This window comes from Marmota flaviventris, chromosome 17 (genome assembly GCF_047511675.1).
Source record: "Marmota flaviventris isolate mMarFla1 chromosome 17, mMarFla1.hap1, whole genome shotgun sequence".
In the NCBI taxonomy this organism is placed as follows: domain Eukaryota; kingdom Metazoa; phylum Chordata; class Mammalia; order Rodentia; family Sciuridae; genus Marmota; species Marmota flaviventris.
In genome coordinates this window covers 36,346,051-36,362,884 of record NC_092514.1, presented here as the reverse complement: position 1 = coordinate 36,362,884, position 16,834 = coordinate 36,346,051, and the positions used below count along the sequence as shown (strand labels likewise).

Sequence of the window (16,834 nt, the reverse complement as noted above, 5' to 3'; positions counted from 1 at the left end):
TTCATGAAGTAATTCCTCTATTAAAAGTTCATAATTTCGGGGCTGGGGATGTGACTCAAGCGGTAGCGCGCTTGCCTGGCACGCGTGCGGCCCGGGTTCGATCCTCAGCACCACATACAAACAAAGATGTTGTGTCCGCCGAAAACTAAAAAAATAAATATAAAAAAAAAAGTTCATAATTTCTTTTTTTCCCATTTTATATAATCTGTTGATGTACCTTAACTTTAAAGTATTCCAGCTGGTCTTCTGTACCTTCAGACATGTACTCTTTTTTTCTCTCTCAGGTAATCTTTTTATCTCTCAATTTCTATCTAACCATCTCTTTCATATTTGGTTCAAAGCAACTGATCTAGATCTTGACAAGCTTTCTGCTTGTCTTTAGCATTTGTAATCTCAATTTGTATTATTTGTATTAAACTGTGAAACAACTTCTGGTTGTAGATTATGAAGATCAAAGTCCCATTTTTATAGTCACATCATCTTTGATGGTTGCCTTTTAAGAAAGTTGTTTAGACAGTACTGTACACTTAAAGAACTGATGAACTGGAAGTATGGACAATCATTTGCCTTACAAAGAATTTTTTTTTTTTTTAATGGAACAAAATTAAACTTCTCCAAAAAAAAAAGCACAGGACCTTTTATAAAATTTAAAGTGATTTACCGAAATACACTTAATATTTTGTCATAGCTCTTTTTTTACACAGTGTGTAAGGTACAGTAACAGGATTTTGCACAAATGAATATGTGACCATGTTTCTAATTATATGGAAATATTTTAAAATTTGGGACCCTTTTCAGAATAAAAGAAAAAAAATCCAAACAATATTATGACAATGGTGTTCATTTATTGCTTACTAAATAAATTATATTCTGGAAACCATAGTCTTTTGTTACTAAATAAGTAGTGTAGCATTCAATTTGAGGATAGTGAATGTTTAAAATTCACTGTAATTGGTGCAATAACATTTTCTTACTTAAAGAATTAAGACTTTTTTGGAATTAAAATATGGTTAAATGGTCAAAATTCAGATATAGATCTCTAAATCATACATATTTCTAAAGCCTAAATATATCAACATCTTTTATTGTTTTAAAGCCAATGCATACTCTAAAAAATACCCACATTTCTGTTTGCCTGATAATTTATTTTGTATGAGAATTAGGAAAAAATAAAAAATAACAGAATAGGGTATAATCTGGGAGATAAAATGGAAGGGTATTGTTTTTTTTTCTTTTTTAATTTTTTAGTTGTAGAAGGACACAATATTTTATTTATTTTCATGTGGTGCTGAGGATCAAACCCCGTGCCTCACATGTGCTAGGTAAGCACTCTACCACTGAGCCACAACCCCAGCCACCTATTGGTTTTTCTTGATATTCAGTCCCTCACTTTTTAGAAGTGTGCTGATTTGTAGTAGAGATTGACGACTAACTTTTATTTTTGAATATCTTTTCTTTTAGAGAATATTTGGAGAAACTGCAGAAAAAAATTTATATCTCTCTCAGTTGATTATATTGGATACACTGGAAAAATGTCTTGCTGGAGTAAGTAAATCTACTCTTATATAGGGAGGTTTTGTGCCTTCAGACTTGGAATGATCTGTGTGCCACAGTATAGGTGTGTACAAAGAGAACACACATGACCTTTTTGTCTTAAGACAAATGAATGTGCATTTTGTTAAGATAGCTGACCTGGTGGTGCGGACGATTTTCAAGAGAAAATTATTCTCTTGTATTTTATAAATTAAATAGATATTGTTTACTTACAAGTGTTAAGTTTGAGCTAGATATCTGTCTCAGGGTTTTTAGAAAATATTTTTTAATAAAGAGATTGCTATTTAATTTAATGAATTTTTCAGATATCGTAGGCCTGTGGCAATGTGAAGCTGTGAAAAAATATACTTCAGAAGACCAAGAGTAATCTTATTTTCCCTCCTGCACGAATATGGTTTGTTTAATTATTTATTGTTAGGTGGGACTTGAACCCAGGAGTGCTCTATTACTGAGCTATAACCTCATGTTTTTAATTTTTTGAGACAGAGTCTTGCTAAGTTGCTGAGGCTAGCCTTGAACTTTATGTTCCTCCTGCCTCAGCCTCCTGAGTTGCTAGGTATGCACCATTGCACCTAGCTTGAATATGGTTTTAATACTCTGCTATACAAATCTATATAAGAGCTTGAAAATTGAATTTATCCTATTGAGAACAGATAGATATTACCTTAAGAATTCTTGTTTTGTGTAAACACGCTCATATATAATAGTTATGTGGAGGATTAGTTGAGAACCAAATCATTTTTTTCAGGTTTCTTCTAAGTAGTTTTCTCAGTATATTTCAACCCTGATTTAATTTGAACTTTTCCAAAATATTTGTTGTGTAATGCAGAGTATTTCTATTCTTCCATAACTTTAGTTTTTCTTGGAACATTGGTTGGAGTTTACATAATACATAAACTATATACTTCCTTTTAAAGATCTGTCTGTTCCACATATATTGGAATTAACTTCTTATTCTCTCTGCCTTTGGTACAGAATTTCAGATTTTGTTTTGATTCAGAATGGCTTCTATCTTCCACTTTTGTTACAGTTTTCTATAGTAAACCTAAAGGGAAAGAACTTTGATACATGGGGACTAATTGTGTGACTCAGAAGTATTTGGAAAGGGGTAGAGTATTCAGTAGGGAATTAAAAAGAAAATAATTATATTCATACAACTGTGTTTTCTCAGGGAAGCTCTGTAGGCTACAAAATCTAAGCATAATATTCTAAACTCTTTTATTAGCTGTTGGCCATATTCCAGAATTGTGGGACAGTTGATAAGTTTTCAACTGAAACTCAGGGCCAGCTGGTTGTTTTAGCTTGGTTTCTTCTGTTAATTTGTGCTAATGCTATCATGCATTTGTAAAATGAAGCGAAAGTGCAAAAGCTCTGTTATGTAGGGTGATCAAAATGGGAAGGTGGGCAATTTTTAAACTTCTCAATCAATTCTTTGTAGCAGTCTTGTTACTTTGATTTAAAATTACCAGTACATCAGTTACACTGTGATTGAATGGGGTCCCAGAGTGGTTTATTGCTTTTTTAGTTCTACAGCTTCCTCCATTAACATTTGTAATAGATAAGTAATATTATTGGCCCCTGGTTGATTTAATTCTCTTTGTGGATAGTCTAATTGAAATGCTATTAACTGGTTATGGTGTAACTTGTATAATGTATAAAATATATATTTCCTTGCCTTACTCTGCTATTGAAAACGTTTAAATTTATTTGTTAAATATGTGTGTGTGGTGGTGAACTACATCTCCAGTCTTGTATAACTTGTTTTGTTTTCTTTTCCTTTAGTTATACAGGTCTGGGAATGTAGTTCAGGAGTAGAGCACTTGCTTAGCATGCAGAGGGCCCTAGGTTTAATTCCTACCACTTCAAAAAAAGCAAAAACCAAACAAAAAATCCAAGGTGTGGGGATATAGCTCAGTTGGTAGAGTATTTACCTCCGTGCACAAGGCTCTGGGTTCAATCCTCAGCACGGCTCGCGCGCGCGCACACACACACACACACACACACACACTCTCACACTCCAAAGACCTATTCATATTATGGAATAGTTGGCTTTTCTTGATTTTTATGGTGGCTTCTCATTTATTTATTTTACAACTTTATTTTTCCCTCTAATAATATCTTGTTAATGTCTTCCTAAGTTTGATTTTCATTTTTAGATCAAATTAAATTGAGGCCTTTAAGGAGAATGGAGCCTGCAAATACATTATTTATCGTATAAGTTGTTGGAATAGCTAAGTGACAGATAATACTTGCCAGTATCATACTATGGTTAAAATTTTGTGGAGTCTGAGGAATCTTATTGCATATAAATATTATTCCAAAGATATAATACTTTTTCAACTTTTATTGTAGTTTCAACATTGGATTCATTGGCCTATAAATAATAAATAGACATTATAAAAAATTTTGCAAATTTATGAGAAATCTATGTATTTACTGTTTATATATTTCAGTGTATTTGTCACTGAAAGCCCTTGGATTACAGTTGTACAGGATGTGGCACACAATTATATAAAATTTCATTTTTTGTTATCCTGCGCAGTATTGGCAAGATTTTTATATATGTATGGATACCAAAGTCATTATGTGAAATAGTGATAGTGATGTGGAACAGTTTATTTTCAGGCTGGCTTATCTGTTTGGTTGTTCACAAAGTAGACATTTACTTTACAAGGTAAAGACCTCAGTGTTAACACCAATGTTATCAAATATAATTTTAACCTACAGGAGACCACCTAATGTTATGTGCTTCTTTATTTATTTTTGGTACTTGGGATTGAACTCAGGGGCACTTGACCACTGAGCCACATCCCCAGCCCTATTTTGTATTTTATTTAGAGATAAGGTCTCACTGAGTTGCTTAGCACCTCCCTTTTGCTGAAGTTGGCTTTGAACTAGTGATCTTCCTGCCTCAGCCTCCCGAGCATAAGTGTATATGCATGTGTGAACGCACATGGAATCAGTGAGGATGGATGGACGGTTGGATTATAATTATGGCATGAAAAATGGAACCATCTTCTTTTATTATAGTATCATAAATAGATGTAGCAACTATGAAACATTAACAATTATTGAATATAGGTGATGGCTAAATGATTGTTTATTAGTCTATCAGCTCTTCTGTATGTTTGAGAAATTTTCCTAAAAGCAAATGTAAAATTTAAGCAAATTTTAAAATAGCAATGTAAAAATTAAGAAAGTTTTAGAATTATGTGATTATTTCTATTTTAGCAACCAAAGGACACAATGAGATTAGATGAAACAATGCTGGTCAAACAGTTGCTACCAGAAATCTGCCATTTTCTTCATACGTGTCGTGAAGGAAACCAACATGCAGCTGAACTTCGAAATTCTGCTTCTGGGGTTTTATTTTCTCTCAGCTGCAACAACTTCAATGCAGTCTTTAGTCGCATTTCTACCAGGTTAGTGTGTAAATCATGTAGGACTATTAAAGTAATATGAATTTTAGAAGTCTTTTTTTTCTTGTCTATATAAAAATAAAAAATTTCCAGAAATGAACTTTTTCTGGGTTTTGGTAGAGATTTTATACATTAATATCTTGAAAATTTAAATTATATTGCAATATTGATGTGTGCAGATAGATAATCAGAGTATTGTTATAAACATGAAGGTCTGAATCTTAGGAAAAGCTATCTTCCATGGCCAGGAATTTTCTTTTCCTGTGTTTTGGAGATGTGGGTGGTAGGGATTGAACCCAGACCTTAAGTATGCATATGAGGTGTCCTTGAGATACCTCCCATCCCCAGGCCATTTCTTTTAAATACTAGATATGAATTTTTGACTTTTTTGGGGACATATTCCTTTAAAGGAAATTATTGTCATTTGGAATAATTGATAATAAAATTCTAATGATCTCACAGCTGTGCTCCTTATCACAGGATTATAGTCAATAAAAAATAAAAACCTCACAAAAACCTAAGCAAACAGAAGTACAACGAAGTAATTGTGAAGTAAAATCCTCCAGAAAGTGAAGTTTTAAATGTACATAAGTGGTCCCATTTATTATTTATAGTATATGCTATGCTGTCTTATACTCATGATAACTCTGAAAGATTGGTGATATTTCCCATATTTTATAGGTATGCAACTCATTACTCCCCAAAAGTTAAGGTAATGTGCCAAATAATGGAGGATCCAGATTTTCTAAGTTAGGCTGGCTTCTGAATCTATGTTAGTTTCATTATTTTAGCCACATTTTGATGAGATTATTTTCATAATACATAGGTCTATGCTTTAAAAAATATAATTTAAGCCCTTATTGATAATTCAAACTCATCATTGTGAGCATTAGTTGTGATATGTTGTGAATGTGGAAATGGGATAAAATTTTGACTTTGGGATAGAATTATTACAGTAGTAACCCTCAAACTTGCTTTCATGAAAATGATATGCTTTTCTCATGCAAGTAAAGTCAAATAGGTTCTTAATTCAAGTAAGAAGTACAAAAGAAATCACATGTAGACTTGGTGAAATCAAAAACTAACAGAGAACAGAGAAAAAAAAAACAAAACCTGTTTCTTTTTGGTGCCTGTATCTTTGACTTGTCAGTATTGTGCAAACAAGTGGACTAGTCAGATTCACTCATTCTTTTGTTGTTCTTTAGCAAGTATAAATGAGAATATACATCATAGTTTGAAAATTTGTACTGTGGTATTTTGGTGGAACTGACTGACTTCAAAATTCCTTCTTTCCTTTCTTTTTCTTTTTCCCCTTCCCTCTCTCCCTCACTCTCTTCTTCCCTCTCTCCCTCTCATCCTCCCTTCCTTCCTTTAGAATCCAACCCAGGGCCTTGCACATGCTAAGCAAGAGCTCTATCATTGACAGACCCCTAACCTCTCTATAATCATTTTAATAAAAAATGACTTTCTTATGATGCTAGGGCAGTGATATTTTTCAACCTCAAGAAAATACTTGGTCAAAAGAAAATTAAAATTTATTTAATGATATGATATTGATAATCTTGGGTAATGTTTATATGATAGAAAGATGTTTTCATGAACTCTATATAGAGTAATCACAATTTGTATTCTGAGTAAATAATACACTGATTGTATCAGCAAGGTAAGAAACACTTCAGGAATAGGAGATTGAAAAGTTATAAAAGAACAAAATCCCATTTTATTTAGATGACTACCAGACCAGGCCTACTTTTGAAAAAAATCTCAAATATTAAAGGTAGAAAATGATCACTACAACGTTTTGGGTCTACCCAGGTATAAATTGCATTATAAAACACAGCAAATGTACCTGTTTTGAAAACCCTAGAAATCTTCTGGATCTTCTGGCCACCAAAGGTTTTCTTTTATGGGATTTTGCAGCATTAGCACATGTAAAAATAGACAGCTTTTATTTCCTGAATCTCGTTTACTGTTGCCATAATAGAAATTAGCTGTCCAAAATTTCATTAGCATGTGGGGACAGACAAATTAGAAATGGAATCTATGAAATAACGTGGTTCATTGGACTTTTCATGTAGTTAGTGCCGGAAATAGGAGTTAATCTTATTGGAGGACCACTCACCCCAAAGCCATTATGAAATCTAATTTAGGGGACATCTTAGCAAGACATTACAATTATTTTTGAAGCTAAGTTTTATAATATTTCATATGTAATGGATGAATTAATATCATGAAAATGTTTTATGTTTCACAATTCTCCTTGTCAACAAATGTTTTTCTTTTAAAAACGATTGCGTTTCTTTATTTTCTTCTCCCCCCCCCCCCCCTTTTTTTTTTTTGAGGTGGGGGTTTTGTTGTGTTTCCAGATTGGTTTCAAACTTATGGGCTCAAGCAGTCCTCTTGAGTAACTGAGACTACAGGCTCATGCCACCATACCTGGCTCTTAAGATTGCTTTCTGTATTTCTGTTTTTGTCTTTAAGGGAAGATCTTAAGATAGTTTCATTATTCTGCTAAAGCAGCCAATATTCTGTGGCTCATAGTACTCATCTAGAAGAGTAGCTGATTTTGCAGAATTACTCTGTGACTGCACCAGATCTAGTTGTTGTGTTATGGGAATACCCTTTAGACTATGTAATTTGATATATCATCAGAAGAATATTCAATGACTTTAAAAGTTATTTTGTTCTTTACAATTTACTATATAGTTCTTTGCAAATCTGTTTTTTTATTGTTTCTTATTTCTAATATTTTTGATTTTTTTTCAATTTCTTCTTTAAATCATTTAAAACACTTACATTTTTTCTCTCTCTCTCTCTCTCTTTCTCTCTCTTTTTTGGTACCGGCGATTGAACCCAGGGGTGCTTAACCACTGAGCCACATCCCCAGCCCTTTTTTATATTTTATTTAGAGACAGGGTTTGCTGAGTTGCTTAGGGCCTCACTAAGTTGCTGAGGCTGGCTTTGAACTTGTGATCCTTCTGCCTCAGTCTCCTGAGCTGCTGGGATAATAGGTTTGTGTCACTTTGCCTGGTTTATATTTTCTTTTTAACATTGTTAAATTGCATATTTGTGTGTGCTCAATCTCATTCATAGTGAATTGTTTCCTCTCTGTATTGTAATCTTTGATTGCAAACTTATTTTCTGTAGTGTGGCCTGTATTTTTATTGGGAATCTTGTAGCCTTGGTCTCTGAGAGTGTTCAAGTGATAGTTTTGCATTTGCTTTTGCCAAGTGCCCAGCTTTAGACCTACTAACTGTTTATTTTTGTTAATCTCTCAGCCCCAGACTGTATTGGTAGTGTAAAATTGAATCCAAACCCTTATTAACAACTTTGGGTGACTTTTTATTTTATTTTTTGTAGTTGTGTGTGGACAGTATGCCTTTATTTTATTAAATATTTTTTTAGTTGTAGGTGGACACAATTCCTTTATTTTGTTTATTTTTATGTGTTGCTAGGGATCAAATGCAGTGCCTCACGCATGCTAGGCATGCACTCTACCACTGAGCCACAACCCCAGCCCTTATTTGTTATTTTTATGTGGTTCTAAGGATCAAACCCAGTGCCTCTCACATGCTAGGTAAGTTCTCTGCCACTGAACTACAGCCCCAGCCCTCCAGGTGACTTTTTTTCACCTACCTGTAGTGTTGACAGAACAAATAAACTTTCTGTGCAAGTAAGTTTTTGTTTTTGTTTTTTTTTCTAAAAGAGAGTGTATTCCATTCTAGTTTATGTTTTATGCAGGACTATATTTTCTAATTCTTGTATTATTAGAGTACAAAATTTTATATTCTTGTCTTTCTGGATGTTTGAGTGATAGATTTTCCACAGTTCATTTCTTTTATTTAGACTATCCTTTGTTTGATTTCTCTGCTTCAGAAATGTTTAAATATCACAAAGATATCCCTTCTCCTAGCAATAATTGAACTATAAAACGAGTTAAACTTTCTTCCATTTTCAACAACCAGTCCACTTTTCAAAAGTTAGTGTTGCTGAACTATTAGGGTATGTTTCCTAAGGAACCATACTTCATATTTATAGGTTATTTGCAGTAGCAGCTGTGGAGTTTTAACATATAAGTAAGTATTAAGGACCTTTTTGTTCCCAGTCTGAGCTGCCATGCTTTTCTTACTCTAATGATATGAAATACTTTAGGGTAAGTGCTTAGAATAAATTTTTTTAAATTATTTTTTAATACCTTTATTTTATTAATTTTTTTTTTAATGTGGTGCTGAGGATGAAATTCAGTGCTTCACATGTGCTAGGTAAGCACTCTACCACTGAGCTATATTCCCAGCCTAGAATAAATTTAATGTTAGCTATAGGCTAATTTAGGCTAAGGTGAATCAAAGAAGAATATGAGAACGAAGAAGAAGGATTGATTCTATTTTTATTAACTCAAGATTTAATGTGATGATTAATAAGTTAGTTTTAAACTGTATTAAAATGGTTAAAATTCAAATTATTATTATGAATAAGCCCATATAGTATTTGTGCTTTTCTGCTGTCTTTTTGATGCATTTATAAAAAATTAGTAATTCCATTTTGATGTCTATTAATGGAAATAATGAGTATGCTTTATTAAATAGCACAGTGCAATAGATTAGTGATACCAGCTTTAAAAATCTGAATCCTGAGAAATGGAAAATGTCTAATCCTTTCTATTTAGCCTTAAGGGGATTTTAGAGTTTTAAAATACCTACATTTTTGTTAATTGTTAAATTTTTCTACATTGTGGTAACTTTATATTCAACATAAGGGAAGTTTGGGATTTAGAAATATTCCTCTCTTTATATGCTTACTTACATTCTACTGTAGAGGAGGGATATAATTAAATAATCATGAACACATGTACAGATTGTAAAAAGTACAATGAAAAAAAAGGACTCAGTTTTTGAATATAAGATAAATGTGTCTTGTGACCTATAGGTAAAGTATTCATGTTTCTGGTTAGTATTAAATAGAAGTTAATAAAATTAAACTTTATTTTACTTATAACTTGAAATAGGAATTTGTAGAGCTTTTCATTGTGAGAAACATAAAGCACATAACAGACAGCATTTAAATCTTGTTTGAATAAATTCAGGTATATTTGGTTCGGGGCACAGGACTATAGATGGTACTAAAACTATTAGTTTTACATCACATCAGGAAATGTCTTATCCCACTTTTAGTGTTATTATTCACTTTTGGTTGTAGATGTTCTCAGTATTATCCATTGTGAAGCTGCCCATAAAATTTTTACCTACTGCTTCATTGATGACTGCAAAATGGCAGTTTCTTATTTTATCATTCATTCATTTTTTTTTTTTTTAATACTGGGAATTGAACCCCACGCATGCTTTACCACTAAGCTATGTCCATGATCCTTTTTATTTTTTATTTTAAGTCAGAGTTTTGCTAAGTTGCTCAGGCTGGTCTGGTATGTGTGATCCTCCTGCATCAGGCTGCTGAGTTACTGGGATTATAGATATGTGACACCCACTGTGTCCAGCTTGCCCTTTCTTTCTTCCTTTCCATTGGGAACCCAGGTTTACCACTGAGCTATGGCCCCAGCCCTTTTTATTTTGAGACAAGGCCTCACTAAATTGCTTAGGGTCTTGCTAAATTTTGGAGCTGGCCACAAACTTGTGATACTCTTGTTTCAGCCTCCTGAGTCACTGGGATTACAAATGCATGCTGCCATACCTCTTTCTTTCTTTCTTTCTCCCTCCCTCCCTCCCTCTCACTCTCTCTCCCTCCCTCCCTCCCTCTCTCTCCCTCCCTCCCTCTCTCTCCCTCCCTCCCTCCCTCTCTCTCCCTCCCTCCCTCTCTCTCCCTCCCTTGGGGTTGAGGTTGTGGCACAGTGGTAGAGCACTTGCCTCACATGTGCAAGGCCCTGGGTTTGATCCTCAGCACCAAGTACAAATAAATAAAATAAGGGTATTGTGTCCAACTACAACTAAAAAATAAATATTAAAAAGAATTTAACTTTTATTTTTTATATTTATTTTTTTATGTGGTACTTAGGATTGAACCCAGAGCCTCACCTGTGCTAGGCATGCGCTGTACCACAGAGCTACAACCCCCCACTTCTCAGCCTTGCTTTGTGGTGCTGGAGATTGAACCCAGGGTATTTACATTAAATTTTGGTTCTTGTAAAATATTTTTCCTTTATTATTTATAATGTTTATCTTGTAATATGGTCTGCATAGATAATGCAGGATTGAAGCTTGACTCTGAATGTTCATTTTTAGAGTAAGTTGGCATTCTACAGTGGTAAAAGATTACCCATGAGTTTTTATTCTTTTTCAGTATTACCACATGGATTTTTATTTATTGTATATGTTTCAGTTGTCATAAACATAATTCTTTCGATGATCAAATTTTCTCATTTTTGACAGCAAGAACATAATTTAAGTTCACACCTGTATAGTTTACAAGGTGACTCTGACAGTGGTACTGGTTTTCTTGTTTTCAGGCTCAAGGTGACTAAAGCTTATCTTGAACTTTTCCTGCCCTAATCCTGAAATTAACTAATTTTCCCAAGCACCCTGGGCTAAAAGTAGGAAATATAATTTAGATACCTCAATCTTAAAGACAGGGATACTAATTTTCTTAGATTTCATGGTTTCTTTCATCATGTCCCATTTTTATAAGAAATATTTATCCTCCCCCCCCAATTCAGGAGGCTAAGACAGGAGAATTATAACTTGGAGGACAGCCTGGGCAATTTAGTGAGACTCTATCTTAAAAGCTAAAAAGGGGGCTGGGGATGTGGCTCAAGCGGTAGCGCGCTCGCCTGGCATGCGTGCGACCCGGGTTCGATCCTCAGCACCACATACAAAGAAAGATGTTGTGTCTGCCAAAAAACTAAAAAATAAATATTAAAAAAAAAAAAACCAAAAAAAAAACTAAAAAGGGTTGGGGCTGTAGCTTGATGGTAATGCCCCTGGGTTCAATCCCCAGAATGGGGGAGGATGGATATTTATTTTTATATAAGTCTTTAATCTTATAAACTTATCACTTGATAAAGAATCTGTTGAATTTGAAATTTTGGAAAATCCTAGCACTTAAATTGATTAATTATTCTTGTTTTTTACTTCTCAGATTACAGGAATTGACTGTTTGTTCAGAAGATAATGTTGATGTCCATGATATAGAATTGTTACAGTATATTAATGTGGATTGTTCAAAATTAAAACGACTCCTGAAGGGTAAGTTTAAATGTGTGATATATCTTGAAATTAATCACTGTGGGTCAAAACTCAGTATTGTAAATGTTCTAAATGTCCTAATTGTGTTTGATTAGAACATCAAAGTGAGTTTAATAATTCAAATATTCTTATAAAATGGCTCAGTAATACATAAGGTTTACTCATTTTTGAACCTTTAAAAATAACATAGTAGAGAAAAGTAGTATCTTAAATCTTGGCAATGGAAAGTTTTCTTCAGCCATATTTTTTGCTTTTTATAAAGAGAAAGGATGTTGTTTAATTTTTCTGGAATTTGATCTCTTTTAAAGGCTGGCTGTAGATTATAGAAGTTATCTAGTTGTAATGCTTAAGGATAGATGATAGTTTTTAGCAGTATATCAAAGCTTCATTGCAAAAAGGAACCAGGAGATTGTGATTTTATGCTGAGAAGAGAAATTGAGCCAGGGAACTTATTTCTGACATTTCTGTTTCCTTCCTTCCTTCCTTCCTCCCTCCCTCCCTCCCTCCCTCCCTCCCTTCCTTCCTTCCCATTTTTTAGTTGTCAGTAGACCTTATCTATCTATCTATTTATCTATGCATTTATTTATGGTGCTGAGAATCAAACCCAGTGCCTCACACATGCTAGGCATGTGCTCTACCACCGAGCCACAACCCCATCCCTGACATTTCTGTTTTCATCTTTCTGTTTTTTTTTTTTTTTGTTTTTTGGTCCTGAGGATAGAACCCAGGGACTATTAACTACTGATCCAATCCCCAGCCCTTTTTAGTTTTTATTTTGAGATAGAGTCTTGCTAAGTTTCTTAGGGCCTTGTTAAGTTGCTGAGGCTGGCCTTGAGCTTGTGACACTTCTGCCTCAGCCTTCCAAGTCACTGGGATTACAATCAAACACCACCATGCCTGGCTCAGTTTTCATCTTTCTTACTGGTTAGCTTTACAAAGTTTCTTAACCTTTCATTGCCTAATTTTGCCTTCCTATAGGACATGCCTGAAATGTAATTTTTAAGTTTTCAGAAATACTTTATACAACTATATTGATTGAAATAAACTGTTAGAAGGAATTGAGAAAATTTATAATCAGTGAAGTGTTAATGTAAATCAGATATCAACGAGCATTATTTATTAACTGAATATGAATATCTGAATATCTAAATTTAATTTCACAATTTAGTTTTAGATATTATTGAACCCTGGCTAATTTAAATGCATAACTCATAGAAACTTTGTATCTTGCTGAAGGTATTATCAAACAGTGTTTTTAACACCTGATTTAAGAGTGAGGAGATTGAGTTAAATTAATTTCAAAAACCTCAACATTTAGCTAGGCATGGTGGCATATACTTGTAATCCAAATGGTTGGGAGGCTAAGGCAGGAGAATTGCAAGTTAGAGATTAGCCTCAGTAATTTAACAAGTCCCTAAGGAACTTAGTGAGACTCTGTCTCAAAATAAAAAGGGTTGGGGATGTGGCTAGTGGTTAAATGCCTTCGGGTTAAATCCCCAGTATTGGGGACTGGGGTAGAGCGCTCGCCTAGCATGTGTGAGGCCCTGGGTTCAATTCTCAGCACCACATAAAAATAAATAAATAAAATTAAATCCCGAGTATCCTCTCACCCTCAAAAACACCACCACCACCACCACCACCTCAACATTTGTGCAGTGTTCCCCCCATTTTATTCATGATAATGAGATTTGAACCTAGAGTCTCACATGCTTTATCACTGATCTACATCCCCCAGCCCTTTTTTTATTATCAGTGTGTGACAGGCATTATGCCATGCAATTTATATGTCTTTACTCATCAGACCTTACAGTTACTCTATGATGCAGTACCAGTATTATTAGTTCCATATGTGGATGAAGGAATTGAGGTTTCAGTAACATTTCCAAGGTCACAGAGCTAGTAATTGTCAAGATTCATTTTACACCTGGCCATTTCTTGAACCAACACATTTAACTGCTACACTATGGAGCTTATGGGTTATTGCTTTTAGTAGTCATAGGAAGTGAAGGAAAGGCAGTAAGGTGTGAAGTACCTTGATCAATATTTTATGCTAGGTACCACTTTACTTCAGATTTGTGGAATGACTTAGTAGAGAGTTATGTTACATGAACTTCTGGTATTTGAGTGTACAGTAATGTAAGTAAGAAACAAGGAAGGTAGTGGAAGTCTAGATGGAATGGGACGGGGCCACTTTAATAGATATTTAGCTCATAAAATACATAGCATTTGGTTGGTAATCAATTTAGATATATGAGGTTGGAGAGGTGTTATTGAATAGTATAGAACAAGCTGTTTTAAGGCAGGAAAAAGAAAAGATTGATGGCAGGAAAGGGAGTGGCCAGGAGAATGATGAATTCATCTTTAGATTTACTGAGACTGAGGCATCAGTAGGATGTCTAATCAGATATTTGTAGAACCTATGTCACAAAAGATGAATATGTTGGAATGGAGACTAGATGACACAAGATGTCAACAAGGTAAAGTTGGGGAATGGAATCACCATTTGACCCAGCTATTCCTCTTCTCGGACTACACCCAAAGGACCCTAAAAACAGCATAGTACAGGGACACAGCCACATCAATGTTTATAGCAGCACAATTCACAATAGCTAAACTGTGGAGCCAACCTAGATGTCCTTCAGTGGATGAATAGATAAAAAAAAATGTGGCGTTTATACACAATGGAATATTACTCAGCAATAAAAAAACAATAAGATCATGGCATTTGCAGGGAAATGGATGACATTAGAGAAGATTATGCTAAGTGAAGTTAGCCAGTCCTCAAAAAGCAAATGCCAAATGTCTTCTCTGATATAAGGGGGGTGACTCAAAATGGGGTTGGGAGGGAGACAAAGGAAAGAAGATTACCTCTAGATAGGGGTGGGAGGGAAAGGGAAGGAGAAGGGGAATAGTATGGATGGTGAAAGGAGACCCTCATCATTATACAAAATACATGTATGAAGATGTGAATTTGGTGTCAACATACCTTATATAAAATCAGAGATATGATAAAGTATTATATAATGGCGTATTAAGAATTGTAATGCAAAAATAAATAAATAAAGAAAGAAAGAAAGAGAAACTACTGAGATGTTTAGTGAAAATCATCATGATGTCAGGCAAACAATTATTTTATTTATTAAATAATCCCTTTTCAAATTAGCATTTTTGTGTACTTCATCCCAAATTTGAAATAATTGGATTTAATGTTATTCATTGGACATTAACTGTCATATAACATTTGTTATCACACACATTATTTTTTCTGTCATTTTTAAAACAATCTTTGTTATAAAACATTATCTTTCGAATTGGATTTTATATAATTAAAGAGAACTATGAATTACAGTAAAAAATGGTAAAGTTGATGAATATAGGAAGGCAAAAATGTGTAATGGTATTATTTGGAAATCAAAGGAGGACAGGAGCAAGGAAAATTCAAGGGGTACATTTAAAAACTGTTTTAGGATCAAGTTACTCATTTGCAAGTCTATAAAAATTCAAATTAAAAGATTCTTTAGATAAGAACTTGAAGACCCATGTTTATCTTAGATATTTATGTAAATGTAATAAAAACTGGTATTTCTTCATTAAAAATCCATAGAAGATTTTGTCAAGGGACTGTTAAGGTAAAATAGATTTCAGAAGGGTCATCTTTTCCAGATAAATTTTTTTCGTTTTGGTACATTGTGGAGGATAAATTTATAGAAGAAAAAAAATAAAATTGCAATATATTCATATGAAGTAATATTTGATCTTACATGCATTAAAACTGCAACCTACTATTTTGAATAAATTAGCAACATTTTAAAAATGAGCATGTTTGGGGCTGGGGATGTGGCTCAAGCGGTAGCGTGCTCGCCTGGCATGCGTGTGGCCTGGGTTCGATCCTCAGTACCACATAACAAACAAAGATGTTGTGTCCGCCGAAAACTAAAAAATAAATAATAAAAAAAATTCTCTCTCTCTCTCTTTAAAAAAAAAATGAGCATGTTTAATGATGGTAAGGATGTGACTAATGTACTTTGATATGCTTCTTGATAGGAGTGCCATTTGGTCCAACCCTTGTGTAAAGCATCTTGGGAGTATTTATTTTGGACCTTAGAAAGGATTCATCTCTTCCACCAGACACTTTTATTTTTAGATATTTGTTTACATTAAAGATATAGTCAGTAATATTGAAAAAGCTTTGGATATAAACATTTGTTACTATAATTTTTAATACATTTGGATATAAAGGTACAACTTCAAAATATTTATATAGCCACTGACTTAATTCAGTGACTTTAATATCTGGAGAGAAGTCAAAAGAAGCCCAATTCAGTCACGTAATAATTGGTAACTGTAGACATACAGTTTGGACAACTGTAATATTCTGGAGGCATTAAGATTTTGAAAGAACGAAATATATTGAAAAGAACTAATAGTTAATACTCCAGAGTCATCAAAAATACCTATGAAGTGTTTTTTTTTTTTTGATACCTAGGGGCAATTCACCACTGAGCTACTTCCCCAGCTTTTTTTTATTTTAAGACAAGGTCTTGCTAAATTGCTTAGAGCCTTGTTAAGTTGCTGAGGCTGGCCTCAAACTTGCAATCTTCGTGCCTCAGCCTCCCAGGTCGTTGGGATTACAGGCATGTGTGCACCATGCCTAGTTCCTATGAAGAA

The 16,834-nt window shown here is 33.9% G+C and overlaps 1 protein-coding gene across 5 annotated transcripts in view; it reads left to right on the top strand.

Moving 5' to 3' along the window:
- Window positions 1-16,834, top strand: part of Nf1 (neurofibromin 1) — a 252,748-nt gene that overhangs the window by 49,601 nt on the left and 186,313 nt on the right. For all 5 annotated transcript variants that reach the window (XM_027923915.2, XM_071603262.1, XM_071603261.1 and 2 more), the window contains exons 3-5: window positions 1,462-1,545; window positions 4,786-4,976; window positions 12,060-12,166. In XM_027923915.2, the coding sequence (XP_027779716.1) occupies window positions 1,462-1,545; window positions 4,786-4,976; window positions 12,060-12,166 (382 nt within the window). The remainder of the gene's footprint in view (window positions 1-1,461; window positions 1,546-4,785; window positions 4,977-12,059; window positions 12,167-16,834) is intronic.